This window comes from Ictidomys tridecemlineatus, chromosome 4 (genome assembly GCF_052094955.1).
Source record: "Ictidomys tridecemlineatus isolate mIctTri1 chromosome 4, mIctTri1.hap1, whole genome shotgun sequence".
In the NCBI taxonomy this organism is placed as follows: domain Eukaryota; kingdom Metazoa; phylum Chordata; class Mammalia; order Rodentia; family Sciuridae; genus Ictidomys; species Ictidomys tridecemlineatus.
Genome location: NC_135480.1, coordinates 63,599,070 through 63,613,553, shown reverse-complemented (window position 1 = coordinate 63,613,553; position 14,484 = coordinate 63,599,070). Strand labels below are relative to the sequence as shown.

At 53.0% G+C, this 14,484-nt stretch overlaps 1 protein-coding gene across 1 annotated transcript; it reads right to left on the bottom strand.

Annotated features, from left to right (window-relative positions):
* Positions 1–8,094: 8,094 nt before the first annotated feature.
* Serpinh1 (serpin family H member 1) lies at positions 8,095–13,534 on the bottom strand. Its single transcript, XM_005323211.5, has 4 exons — positions 12,919–13,534; positions 11,723–11,821; positions 11,405–11,637; positions 8,095–9,050 (listed from the first exon to the last, which is right to left on the bottom strand). The coding sequence occupies exons 1-4, from the start codon at positions 13,532–13,534 to the stop codon at positions 8,748–8,750; spliced, it is 1,251 nt and encodes a 416-aa protein (XP_005323268.2). The 3' UTR covers positions 8,095–8,747.
* Between the last annotated feature and the right edge of the window lie 950 nt (positions 13,535–14,484).

The following is a 14,484-nucleotide window of genomic DNA, read 5'->3' as shown; positions in this document are numbered from 1 at the left end:
ATGGGAGTGGGCAGGTGATGCTAGGACATCAAGGACAAAATCCCTCATGAAAATGATCAAGACAAGCCAAGGTTCAGAGCCCATGGAAGCCTAGCAAGGGCTACCAAATCCCTAAAGGCTGAGCCCTGAATGGGCTAGAGTTGGAGCCTGCAGATGAAACAGGAGCAGGGACACAGAGTAATTCTGGGTGACAATTATTTGTCACAGGCTCCATTTTAAAGCTTACACAAGAGTTAAACTTCTTGAGAAAATTAGGCCTCTGATCATGAGTGTCAGGACACTACGGAGAGTAGAACCTGCTCTGATGATCTTTAGTCAATATCCATGACGGCTCAGTCAGGGGCTTCTAAAAAAAGCCTTGAACCTGGTACAACAGCACATGCCTGTAGTCCCAGCTACTTAGGAGTTTGAGGTGAGACAATCACTTAGGCCCAGGGGCTCAAGGGCAGCCTGGGCAACAAACAAGACCCTGTCTGAAAAAAAAATTTTTTTTAACTGGGTGTAATGGTTGAAGCTGGTAATCCCAGTGACTTGGAAGGCTAAGGGAAGAGTATCACAAACTTGAGGCCAGCCTTAGCAATTTAGCAAGGCCCTAAGCAACTTAACAAGTAGCAAGGTCCTGTCTCAAAATAAAAAATAAAATGGACTTGGGATATGGCTCAATGATTAAGCCCCACTGGTTTTAATCTTCTCTCTCTCTCTCTCTCTCTCTCTCTCTCTCTCTCTCTCTCTCTCTCTCTCTCTCTCTCTCTCTCCTTAACATAAAATAAAAATAAAAATGCCTGAAGTCCCCCATTTATTCGTTCATGCACCAGACCTTTCCTCAGTACCTACTTTGTGCCAGGATTAGGGTCACTGTGGTGAAGAATCACAGTCTTATGAAAATAAAATGTGGTGTGGGACGAGGCCCCCGGACAAGTAAAGGCCTGGTCTTGAGAGGACAGTGAAAGGGGGATACCCACTGGGACAGACAGGAAGGCTTCCTGTGGAAAGTGGCTGTGGAGGTGGGCCAGGGTGCTGGACCACCCAGGCAGGGAGCAGAAAGGGGCAACCTGGTGTGCCTGGAGGGCCAGGGAGAGGCTCCTCCAGAAGGCACTGAATGAAAGGATCTGGTTTGCATGAGGACTTGACCAAGGAGTTGGCAGGTCTTTGGAGCAGAAAATTGGGACCTGTTAGGGGTGATCAGTCTTATGAATCCCAGGACATCAGGGAGACAGAGTGGTGTCAGCCTTGTGACCTGTGACAGTGGGCTGAGGGAGAACCACAGCCAGGCCACAGGGAAGAAGACGGGGGAGCCTGAAGCTCAGCCTTGGTCAGAGATGGATCCTGCCAGTATCCCACTGCTGTGGTCCTCAAAGTCCATGGTGACCTCCTTTTTAAATTCTAGAGCCCTCAAGGGTGGGGGAGCTCCACCCATTGTCCCTACCAAAGTTGGCTTTCTTTTTTTTTTTTTTTTTTTAAATATCTTCTCACTTTTTTTTTTTAAGAGAGAGTGAGAGAGGAGAGAGAGAGAGAGAGAGAGAGAGAATTTTTAATATTTATTTTTCAGTTCTCGGCGGACACAACATCTTTGTTGGTATGTGGTGCTGAGGATCGAACCCGGGTCACATGCATACCAGGCGAGCGAGCTACCGCTTGAGCCACATCCCCAGCCCCCCAAAGTTGGCTTTCAATGAACATGCCTGACCCTTTTGAAGATCATTGTTAAAGGCCCTCCCTTAAAGGAGCTCAGCTCAGTTCCTAGATAAACACAGGAGGCTCTGATGACTACTGAAGGAGCCTTCCCATCCTGCCCACCCTAGCCTGCCTCCTTACTCCGTTCCCACAGCATTGGGGCTTTCTGTTCCCAGAAGCACTTATGGACACATGCATGCGGGTGCGTGCGCACACACACACATTGTGATGTTTCTCCTGGCCCCCAGAGCTTGCTGCCATATGAGCTCTCCAAATCAGGAACCTGAAGATACGAAAAGGCCACACTGAGCTATAAGGAGGTGTTCTGTAGGGAAGCCTTTCTCCTCCTCTTTTCAGTTCTTTCTCTGATCCCACACCCGGTCCCATGACAAACAGGCCAGGAAAATGATGGCAACATCACCTCAGGCAAGCGTCTCTGCAGGCCACCCAGACACCTGGGCCCATGTCCAGGGTGCCATTGGCTACCAGAGCTCCACCGCTGAGGAAGAAACAGGTGGGAAGCAGGTCTGGCAGTCAGTGTCCCTGGGTGTGACTGGGAGGGGGTGCTGGTCACTGAAGCAGCACTGGGGAAATCAGGAGGGAAGAAGTGAGCCCCATACAAAAATCCTTCTAGAGACCTAAAGAGAAGCCCGAACTGTAGGGAGGAACCAGGGGCCTGAGAGGCCCAGCATGGTTCCAGAGACTCAGAGGTGACCAGCATCAAGAGGTGGGACAGACTGCAGATGAGGAGCCATGGCTGGCGGGTAGATTTGGCAGCTTCCCTGGGAGCCAGTGCGGCTGCTTCAGTATCTACATTTGTAAAAAGTACTGACGTCAGAAGAGGACCCGAGGGAGAACACCTCCAAGTTGGGGGTGAAGCTGCAGGCTGCAACCGCTCCAGCACCTGTCTGGGTTCAGCTCAGGTCTCCACTGCCCAGAAGGTAGGTGAGGACGCAGGTGAGGGCGCAGGTGAGGAGTTCAGGGCCTTGCCACCGGGACTAGGGCAGGGAAAGGCAGAAAAGGAAACAGCTCTGGCCTCCTGGGAGGCAGATCTCATTGGTGGCCTGGTTCCTCGCTGGCTAAAATGAAGAAAGATGAAGGACCCCTGGGCCATGGGCCCAGGCATGTGGGGAGTCTCTGGAGGGAGGTTCCCGCTGCTGGCCAGGGTCAAGCCAACCCGCGGAGGCCAGGTAGGCCGGCGGCCCGCACAATACCATGCCGGAGGTGTCCAGGCTCTCGGCACCCCGGGCGCACAGAGCCTCGCCGTGCAGCTGGACTCCGGGTTCACGGCTCGCGCAGCCGCAGACAGGAACAACGTCCCTGGGTGCGAATGTGCAGAAGAGGCCTTGGGAGGCTCCAGAGGCCCAGAGCCTGCCCATCGCCCACTGCCCCAGGGCAGGCCCCAGCAGCCTGAAGGCCAGGCCCGGAGGCCTTCTCTCCTCGTTGGCGCCCCCGGTGGCCGATTCCGGGAAAGGCCGCGATGTCATTTCTTTTCGTCATACAAGGATCCCCGTATTAGTAACTTCTCCCTCCACACCCAGGAGGCCTGAGAGCCCACGTGAGCCTGACCTGCTGTGTGGCCTTTTGCATCCTCTGAGGTGCTGGAGGAGCAGGGAGATTGTCTGTGTGGATAGCTGGTAGGGACAGCCCCGAGATGGGATGGAACAACAACTTCTGGAGCCGTTGTTGTCGAGTAGGGGGATCTCCTGAAGGAAGAGACTATTACAGCTGACCTAGACCTAGTTTCCCAAAAGAAACCTGGAATTCCTCTTTTGCACCAGTCTCCCACCCTCTGCTTCCAATCCATCGCTAAGGTCTGCCCACACTCAGCTAAAGACATAGTCTGCACACTTCATGTCTATGAATCCGGGTACAGCACTCGGGGTGTAAGGAATGCCGAATTTTTTTATTTTGATAATTCACCGTTGGAGCCCCCTCCTGTCCTTGCCGGGCTTGTCAGGAAATCCAATTCTTAGTCTTAGGCTTTCACTATTGCGGGAGGCCTTGGTCATTAGTGAAGATTTACAGAGGTTATCACTCCTGCTGCCCACAGCCCAAGCCAGGGCCAACCCAGCAGCCACGCTTCTGTTACACTAGCCTGAGAGCTCCTGGAGCCTGCCCAGTTTTCCCAGGCGCCCCTATAGTCATCCACATCCAAGACTGACCCTTGGCCATTTTGCAATCAGGACTGCTCTACTCCCCACAAGACAGCCACTGTTTCCTGTCATCCACCCAAACACCTACTCTCTAATTCCTCTGGGCCTCAAGCCCTCTGCCTTCACATCCCCCACGAGTCTGGTCCTGGTTCCTGTGGGCCCTGGCCGCACCCTGTGCATCCCCACAGTAATGCCTGAGGGTTCCAATTTCCCCACAGTCTTTCCAGGATTTGTGTTACCTGTCTTTTTCATTATAGTAGTAATTATTTGGCCTATTCCAAAATCTTGATTTTTTTCTTACACACCCAATAAGTACCTAATAAACATTTGTTGAGAAAATTAATGGACATCCAGGAAACAGCTGGGTTTGGCAGAAGGATGAGGAGGGGGCTCCATGGGCTGCCACTGGAGGGGCAGAAGCAATGGCATGAGCAGAAGGAAAGGGGTGGATGGCAAGAAGCTGAGCGGGGCCTGCAGAGGAACCAGGAGGTGGCAAGAAAGAAGGTGGGGGCAATTGCAGGAGCTGAGTGGTGGTGAATGCCTGCTCTGTCCCCATAAGCTCGCTGCCCCCTGCTTTGTCTCATGGTGGGGTCCCATCAGGCCCACCCCACCCATGCCTCACTGTATTCCTAGCTCTCTGGCACCCCAGCTGCCGCACCTCTATTCCTGCTGCCCCTTCACCTGGAATGCCTCTTTCCTTTTCTGTTCAGCTCTAGCTTCCCTGTTTCAGTAGTCTCCCCTGACACTGGCACAGCCTGAAGCACAGTGGCACGATGGAAAGAATCTGACTTTAAAGTTGAGATGTAGACTCAAGTCCTATCTGTTATATGAGCATCACTTCTTAATTCATAGCTAATACTTACTAGCCACATATTATTTTCTGAGTACCATGGGCTACCTTGTTGAACACTCACCACAACCTTGTGTTATGATTCCCATCTTACTACTGAGGGAACTGCGGCTCAAAGATATCAAGTAACTGTCCGAAGATCACATAGCAAGGGAGTGAGTGGTAGAACAGGAATGAGAGTCAAGTCTGTGAGGCTGCAACACCTCTGCTGCTAAGCATCGGAGCACACTTCCTTTGAGCATTTCTGGGCACCTCCTGTGCACTGGGCATTGTGCTAGATATGGTGATATAGGACACGGGCAGACAGGGCCTTCTCTGGAGGTTACTGTTGGAGTCTCAGAGGAAGGCACCGCTATGGAGACTGGGGTGGAGATGATTCGTAGAATCCCACTGGGGACTGCCACTATGAACTGCAGTGTGGAGCTCACCCATATCAGTAACTTCTCCCTCCACACCCAGAGGCCTGAGAGCCCACGTGAACCTGACCTGCTGTGTGGCCTCAGGCAGCCACTTCACCTCTCAGAGCCCAGCTTCCTCGCCTATGAACTGGCATAGGAACAGCTACTCCTTAGGGAAGCTCTGAGAATTCAATGAAATTGTACAAAGCCCCTAGTGGGAGCTCAGTGAGGGTTAATCCTGCTCCCTACACCCACATCTAGAACCCTCTGGATCCAGCAGCTCCTCCTTTCTGATTTTAACAAGCACTATAATGGGAACAACAGGGTGATCCTTCCAATGGCCTCCAGGGGGCAGGAGAGCTCCACACAGGGAGGGGATGGCCCACCGTGGGGCGGGGAGTGTTCAATGTGCAGCCCAACTTCCCATCTCTGCTGCCCCCACTCCTATTACCACCCCACCTTCCCTCCCCATTCACCTGTCACCTGCACCAGGCCCTCCCCCCACTCTGCGGGGTATTGGAGGAGTGACTTGGGAGCACCGGCCCTCCTCCCCTGTGCAAGAGGAGCAGCTTGGCTTCAGGGCCTCCTTGGGGGTGATATGTGGGGGGTCACATTCAGACCTGGCTCATCTCACTGACCTTCCCAGGGGAGCTGCTGCACTGAACTTCAGAGACTGGAGCTGGGGTTCCCACTCCCTACTCAGGACTCAACATAAGGATTAGAAAGACTTCCCAGCAGGAAGCAGTAGGCATGGAGTCCCTGCTACTGATGTTGAGGGAAGAAGAATTGAATTAAAGGCCAACATAGCGAGGCCCATCTCAACGACTTCCCACCTTGCTGGGCAATTGCAGAGGTTGGTTAAGTCACTTCTGGTCATCAGCAGGTTACACACCTCCATTATTAGAGCTGGTCAGTTCCTCTCCTGCCCTTCCCCCTGAGGTATGGAGACAGGAGCAACCTCCCAAGTGACTAGATCAAACTCCAGGTCACCCTCACTGGCCAAGGGGCCTCAGGTATCTCAGCTTTGATGTTACCTGTAAAATAGGGCTGATCCCTACCCAGCCCAGCTGTAGGAGGGAGGCCTGGATAAAAGGACACACCAAATAGTCACAAAACACAAAGTGGTACCAGCAGGTATTATTAAAAATCATCATTCTGATCAGGAGGTACCTCCTCGCCCTTCACAGCAGCCCACCTGTCACCTCATTCTGGGAACCAGAAGCAGCCATGGCTTCCTCCTCTGGATTCCCCAATCCATGGTTCTCTTCTAGAACAGCCTTTTCATATACTCCACAAAAATGGTCTTAATGCCTCGTAAGTGTATGATGCCGCCTCTAGATCCAGGACAGGAACCTGGGTATGATGCAGAACAGACAGACATGATCCTGTTCTCAGGAGCTTCCAATCTCATGAAAGGCAGCCCAGGAAGGTACACCATAAGTGGTCAATGTCATAATGCCAAGTCAGTAAAATGAGAAAATGTGGTATAGAAACGGAGGTGTGATGGCGCACACCTGTAATCCCAGCATCTCAGGAGGCTGAGGCAGGAGGATCATGAGTTCAAAGCCAGCCTCAGCAGTTTAGCAAGGACCTAAGCAACTCAGAGACCCTGTCTCTAAATAAAATACAAAATAGGGCTGGGGGTGTGGCTCAGTGGTCTAGTGCCTGAGTTCAGTCCCTGGTACCAAAAAAAAGAAACTGAGGTAGGAGAGGTGTTGATTAAGGTAAGGCCTTTCTGAGCAAATGACCTCTGAGCTGAGTTCTGAATGCTGATGGTGGGAAGGGAGGGGGACGGGGGGGGGGAGGGGCGGGGGGGCCGGAAGACCTGTGAATATCTACAATAAGTAGTGCCTGCCTGTAATCCCAGCTATCGAGAGGCTAACACAGGAGGAACCCAAGTTTGAGACCAGATTGGGCAATTTAGCAAGACTCTTTCTTAAAATAAATTAATATATTATTTAAGGGAGGTAGGGATGTAGCTCAGTAGTAGAGCACCTGTGGGTTCAATCTCTACTACCAAACCAAAGCCAAAAACTACAAGTGCCATTTTGGGGGAGGAGGCCACAAGAACAACCAGCGCAAAGGCCCTGAGGCAGGAGAACAAACATGGCACATTTGGAAATAGGAATGATCCAGGTGAGCAGCAACACATACTGAGTTCTGAGCATGCTCATCGCTGTCCCTAAGTCTCCCTTCTAAAAAAGCCCCTTGAAGGTGGAGAGGACACAATACAAGACAAACCTAAGAATGTGGTTTTGGTAAAAGTGCATGTGGTAATGCTGGGAGTCAGCGGGCCCTTATGCAGCTTTGCCCACACCTTGGGGAACTCTGCTGGATTGCCTGGCCGGTAAGGGGTTCTTCCCCACAAAAACAGACGGATGTCCAGAGAGGAAGAAAATAGACAGATGTCCAGAGAGGAAGAAAATAGATGGATGTCCAGAAAGGAAGAAAATAGACAGATGTCCAGAGAGGAAGCGCTTTGCCCAAGGTCACACAGTCTATGGATAGCTGACGTGGGCCCTGAATCCAGTCTCCTCTGCCTCCCTGGCCTCTGGTCTCCTGTTCTGTCCTCTCCCCTGAAGGTATGGTGTTGGGAGCCTTAAAGACCAAGAGGACAGTATCAGAGGAACTGTGCTGGGTTCCTCCTCCCCTGCTACAGAATCCACGTATGTGCTGGACCACCTGAGAGCAAGTGTCCCACCAACTCCCTCCTTCCACAGCCCACCACAGGCACTTTACCAACCAGGGCCTGAGCTCCGATTCGTGGGCTCTGTCAGATGCAGTCAGCTTACAATGAAAAGCAAACAGACTGAAGCCTGGGAGGCCGCAGCCCAACCTCCTCAAGGCTGCTGGGCTTCCCCTATGGGCTTGCAGTGGGCCTGCCTCATGCCATTGTCTGGGGCTATCTGCCAGCACTGCAGGGCCTGATATGGACTATTAGACAGAAGGACTTTGTCCCCTGGGAAGAATGACATGGCAATCTCCTGATCCAATCTTCTTCCATGCGCCAACAAAATTTAATTGGAAAAATTTTATTGAAAAAACAAATTGTACAAATAAGTTCTTATTTTGACAGAAAAAAAAAAAAAAGGCTCACGTTCCCTCTTCCCCCCATCTTTGAAAAACTAAAAAAGGAAAAAAAAAAAAAGTTCATCCCAGGATGCCCAATACAATTCTCGACCAGGGTCTGCCTCCTCCTATGAGCAGTTTTTCCCATCTCCTGTACCCAAGCCAGTCATTTTGGGGTGCCTGGTTCCAGGGACTGCAGCACCTAGCTGTGTAGCTGGAGGAAGTTGGGAGAGGCTGGGGGAAGGGGAGGGACTGAGGCCATGGGAGTGTCAGCAGAGGCCTGGGCTGCACCCCCAGCTCCAGGTCCCACCTATAAGAAAGGATTGGCTGGATCCAAACTTGGAGGGTGGGACAGGATGGCTATCTCCCAGGTTGCACAGTTTGTAGGGTCTCTGGGCTCAGCATCATGGCATCTGGGGACCCATGTCCGAGCGGAGTGGACTCTAGCTGGGAAAGTCCGCTCAGGTGCAAGGAACCCTGGTCTGGTTTTCCACCCCCACCCCATGGGATATCCAAGACTGGTACCTCCCCCCACAATAGCACCCATGTGTCTCAGGAACCTTCAGCTGCTTCCTGTCATCCCGTGCCCACCTGAGGGCCCTACAATTCATCTCGCATCTTGTCACCCTTGGGCCGGACCAGGCGCCCAATGAACAACAAGGAACCGCTCTGGGTGTCTCGCACCAGGAAGATGAAGGGGTGGTCTGCGTAGAACAGCTTGGGGCTGCGCAGCTCCTCACGTCCATAGATGTCCTGATCAAAGGGGTTGCCCTCTGTGTCCCACTCGAAGGCGGTGGCATGGAACACGCTAGCCAGGTACAGGTCCTTCTTGCCCGACATGCGCGACAAATCTGCCTTGTTCTTGTCGATGGCCTCGGTCAGGCCGAGCCCCGCCAGGTGTTTCTGTGGGACCAGGTGCCAGGTGAGACCACGGCATTCAAGCCTCCACCCACATCACCCTGACCACCCTGAGAAGACACAGCCAAGCCCAGGCCACACAGTCTGGGTGCCAAGTCCATCAGGGGCTTCACTCACACGCTGCTTTCTCTGTTTTCCTCCTCAAGCTCCAGAGGAGGAAACTGGGACTCAGAAATAACAATCAGATGTGATCCCTGTGCTGCCCAGCAACCTCAGGCTGTGCCCCTCGAGGTGGACTCCAGGGACAGATAGCAACCCTGGGAGCAGATCTGAGGGCAGGTCCCCTGACCCCAATCCAGACCCACCAAACCCACAAAACTCTGGGAAGGGGAGTGGACAGATCCTTCTTAAACTCTCTAGGAGATTTTAGCACACCCAAGTACTGACAAAGACAAATCAAAGGACAGCTAAGTCCACATCACTCCGGGGCTGACAGCATGTCCCGAGTGATACGACACCTGGGGTCTGCTTCCAAACGACCTGATGCCGGGACGAATGGTGGCTTCAGATGAACCACTATGGGGTATGAAGAGATGAGGGTCAAGCTGGGTGATGGTCATATGAGGGTTCCTTCCACTGATCTATCAAAATAAGGTGCTACAATGTTTCATGATAGAAAGTTTAAACACACACACAGGCATGCATGTGTGCATGTATGCACCTTCCCATGGCTCTGCACAGCACTTGGAGGCTAAATACCCATGTCCACACAGCAGCCTCCAGCCTCATCCCCTGGAATGCCCCACCCTATTCTCCACAGACAGCCTCCCTGAACAACTTGCCTCCAAGATGGCTGTCCTCTCTTGTTCTCCCCTCAGGGCTCTCCATCCCTGAGACAAGCAGTGCCCCGCAATGATGGTCTTGTCTGTCCCTCCCACCTGGCTCAGAGCTCTGGAAGGGGATAGCCCTAGACAAGGCTCTTTGTGGAGGTCAAGACTGACTCTCAGTGTAAGAGAGGTCAGTGAAGGACCATTGGCTGGCCAGGCACAGTGGCACAGGCCTGTAATCCCAGCTATTTCAGAAGCTGAGGCTGGAGCATCACAAGTTCAAGGCTAGTCTCAACAACTTAGCAAAACCCTGTTTCAAAAATTTAAAAAATAAAAATAAAAAGGATCAAGGATGTGGCTCAGCAGTAATGCACCCCTCAATTCTCTCTCCAGTACAAAAAAAAAAAAATTCAAAAAGAAAAGGAACATGGCTGAGTGGACAGCCGCCTCGGGAGCCCAGGTTTCTGCAGAACAGTCTCTTCTCTCTGGCAGGGCCAAACAGTGACAAGGCCTGGGGTCCTGAGACTCAGGCAGTCCTGAGAGAGGTGTCTGAGCAGGCCTAGCTATTCATCCTGATGACTATGCACAAGTCACCCACCTTGAATTTGCCAACTCAGTCTACCCCATGGACTGTAAGTCCTGTCTCTGCTGAGCTCCAAAAGACACAGCAGAAAAAAGGAGAGACCATTGGCCAAGGGATGGGGAAGAACTGGGGCCAGGGCCAGGTGGGAGACAGTGCAGACTCTTCTTTGGAAACTGTCTACAGTACAGACCATTACAAGCCCTACTAGGCTCTGGTTTGGAGCTTAAGCCCCATTCCATCTTGAACTTTCTCTCCAAGCTCTCTGTGCAGTAAATCTGAAGTAATCTATGGGTCAGGAGCCTTCCTGGGAACCATTTCTGGCACCCAAGGCAAGAATGACATGAGTTTTCTCTCTTGAGTAGGTCAATTGTCTCCTCCTGACAAAAAGGCCACCCCATGTCTTCACCTTGAGGTCTAACTGCAGCTCCCCCACTTTCAAGCTAGTGGGATCTTGGGGAGTCACCCTTTCTCTCTGAGCCTCTGCCCACCACCCACATTGGTCACAAGGGGGAAATCCCCTTGAGCATGTGTGCAAGTCTTGGCCATCCTAAGGGACCTGGATGTCAATCTTATGTGGTGGATGACACTCCAGCTTGAGCAACCTCTAACTGGACATTCCAGACTCCCAGAGGCAGCACAGTGACTAGGGTCTCACTTGAGTGTGCAATATCCCAACTACTGGCTAGGTAACTTTGAATAAGTTACTTAACTTTTCTGAGTCTCAGTTTCCTCATCCATCAGCTACAGTCCTCCCAAAGGAAGTTGTTTAGAGGACTGAGAGAGCTTAACATAAACAAAGTGCTTCAATGGCTGTCACACAGCAAGTGTCCATGGTATGATCAACTGCCCAAGGGCAGGTCCCACACATCCTCCCCTGCGTTCCCCCTATCGGAGCCCAGCCAGTACTGCCTAGACACCCAGGGGACACACTGGCCTAATCCCTTCCTCCTCTGCCAGGGCTTGCAGGGCCAAGTTGGGCCAACCCTCACCTGTAGATCGTGGGTCACCTCCACCACACCCTTGGGCAGGGAGATGGCGACAGCCTTCTTCTGCATCTTCCCCATCCAGACCTTCAGCTGCTCCTTGGTCAGCAGCTTCTCAAGGCGCTCGAGTGGCTCCACGTGGTGGGGCATGATGATGATGAGGCTGGAGAGCTTGTGGGCCAGGGGCATCTCCAGGATCTGCAGCTTCTCCTTCTCATCATCATAGTAGTTGTAGAGGCCTGGGTGGAGAGCAGAGGACACTGGGTGTGCTGTGGAGTGGGGGGTAGGACGTCGTCTAGACCCCCTGCTCCTCAAGGCACCTACCTGTCCGGTGCATCATTGTGACACCCACGGTATAGGAACGAGTCACCATGAAGCCACGGTTGTCCACCATCTTGTGATGGAACTTCTCGTCCCAGTGTGCTATGGTGGGAACAGAGCACAGGGTTAGAGATCCAGGTCCCCAGACACTATCACAGCCCACTGCACACCGTGCTACACTTATCCTTGCCACGGGCAGGTGACCATTCTCAGGGCCAGGCTTCAATGTGCCTCTCTCCTGAGCGCCCAGCCCAGAGAGTGCATGTTCCCTGCTCTTGGGTGAAGAGTGCCCTCTAGGGCATGCTGTCTTAGAATGCAGTTCCTCTAGTAGGTCCCCAAGTGACAGGGATCTCATTCCACCCTCACCTCAGCCTCCTCCATGTCCACTGCCTGTGTGGCACTTGTCAGGTGTTTGGGAAACCTGCTGAGCTGGGCTTGCTACCCAGCCCGATTACTGAAGGGGGACTGTGTCCTGGGCAGGAGCACCCTGGACCACCCTTATTCTTGTTGGCAAGTTCTGTCTCCATGACCAGAAAGATGATGGGAAATTGGTTAATGTGTGTTGGGCCACAACCAGACCTGCCTTCTGATCCAGGCTCAGCAACTGACTGTGAGAGGTCTCGGCTCTCTCAGCTTGGCTCCATTTATAAAATAGGTTTCCTCATCCTTACAGCCAACCGATAAGAGTACCATCCAAGTAGGTACTCACACATATCCACTGACCCCAAATCTATCTTCAGTTCAATTCACATCAACTCCACCAGATCTTGACTCTCTACCTGCCAGCAGAGCCTCAGCTTCCTTGCCTGTGAAACAGATGTAACACTGCCTGTCTCCAAGGGCTGCTTTAAGGAATGGGTGCCTTTCTCCAGCTCACGTTCGGGGCACAATGGATTCTGAATTTTATGGATTCCAACACATACAAGCTATGGCACATTGCTTTGATGAAAAATGATATGTAGGAGCACATATCACATATCTGGAGTCCCTCTGAGGGCTTGCATCCCTGTCCCAGTCCTTTCAACCACTGGCTACCTCTATGAATTTGGTTTGTAAAAGATCTCTGAATCTAGTGTATAAAACATTTCAAAAACCGTTATGCCTCAGCAGGTCGCTGTGTTCAATGAGGAGCAGCGAAGAGCCCCCACAAGGAACTCTAGGAAGAGCCCGCCACCCTCACACCCTGCCCTGCAACTCACGCTTGAAGAACATGGCATTGACCAGCAGGGCGCCATCGGTGCGCTCCACGTCCTTGGTGACCTCGGGCAGCTTGCCGTCGGTGGTCTGCGAGGCCCACTCGTTGATGGACTGCAGGGCGCTGCGCTTGTCGCGGAAGTTGATCTTGGAGTGCTCGCAGTTATAGTGCTGCTTGCTGCTGCGCACGAAGTCGTCGGCGAAGCTCACGGAGCTGGGCCCATACAGGCGGCTGCCCAACTTCCAGGTCACGTTGCGCGCTGTGGAGTTGCTGAGCGAGCGCAGCAGCTCGCCCAGGCCCGCGTGCACCTCCTCGTCCCGCAGCTGCTCGGCGCTCAGCACCGCCTTGGCCTGCGAGGCCGTGGCCGCCTTGCCGCCCAGAGACACCAGGCCCAGGGAGGAGGCCACCACCACGGGCGATAGCAGGATATTCTCCACAGCCTGGTCCTTGGCCATGGCCTGGTACAGGCTGAAGGCCAGGCCAGCGCTGCGCTGGGCCAGAGTGGCCGCCTTGGGGCTCAGCTTCTCTGAGGTGCCGGGGGCTGCTGCGGGTTTCTTCACCTCGGCTGCCAAGGCCATGGCCAGGAGGCAGAGGGTACCAAGTAATGGGAGGGAGAGCATGGCTGGAAGGTGGGTTGTGTGCACCGCCAGGGACCTGTGAGGGCTGCGAAGAAGAGTGTGGCCCTGAAGCCCTGTGTCTTCCTTCCCAGCTTCTCCCCACCACCAAATTTCCTGAAGATGGGTACGAGTGAACCCAGAATTGTGGAATCCCAGATCCCACTCAGGGCTGCCCATTCTCTCAGGGGTCAATGTAAAGCAGGGTTCGTAGCAAGTCACCACCAGGCCACCCTATTGGTTTCCTGCATTGGGCATCCAACACTTACACATATTTATGTGTTTACTGTAAATTTATTTCTGCCCCTAAGTGGCTTGTGGCTTCCAACCTGTCTGGTTCCCCCACTGGATCCTGAAGGCCTAGCACATGACAGGCCTCAGCCATTCCTGAGAGGAGGTAAACCAGGGCAACTTGCCAGACCCAAGGTCTCTATCAGTCTATATAGAGCTAAGCTGTGATCTCACATGACCCTGAGGGCCCTTTTCCAGTAAGAACAAGGAACAGCAGGTCTGAAAATCTACAATAAGCCCAGATGCCTGGGCAAAAGATGTCCTGTGGGACAGACCTATGGGCCTGCCCCACCCCCATGCCTCTCCCCTTTCACTCTGGGATGTTAATGAGCCACTGCTAGGTTTATTCATTAAATGAAGAAGTCCAGGTGTTCCATTCTGCTACCCCTGGGATGACCTTGAATGTGTGTGTGCATGTGTGTCCACCCAGCCTGTCTCCCTTTTCCACACTGCAAGGGCCTAGGTAGACTTAGCCTGCCAGGCTGCCTACAGCCCCTGGACCAGACAGGAAATCCCAGGACTAAAGCTCTTGGGAGCAATTCCTTGGAAACTAGGAGGGGAAGGGGGTTTCCGGAGAGAATAAGGGCAGGATCCTGGGGAAGGGAGTGAGTCATAGCTCAAAGGAGTAGTAACCCCTCCCCCCACCATCAGAGGCTGGCCAGATG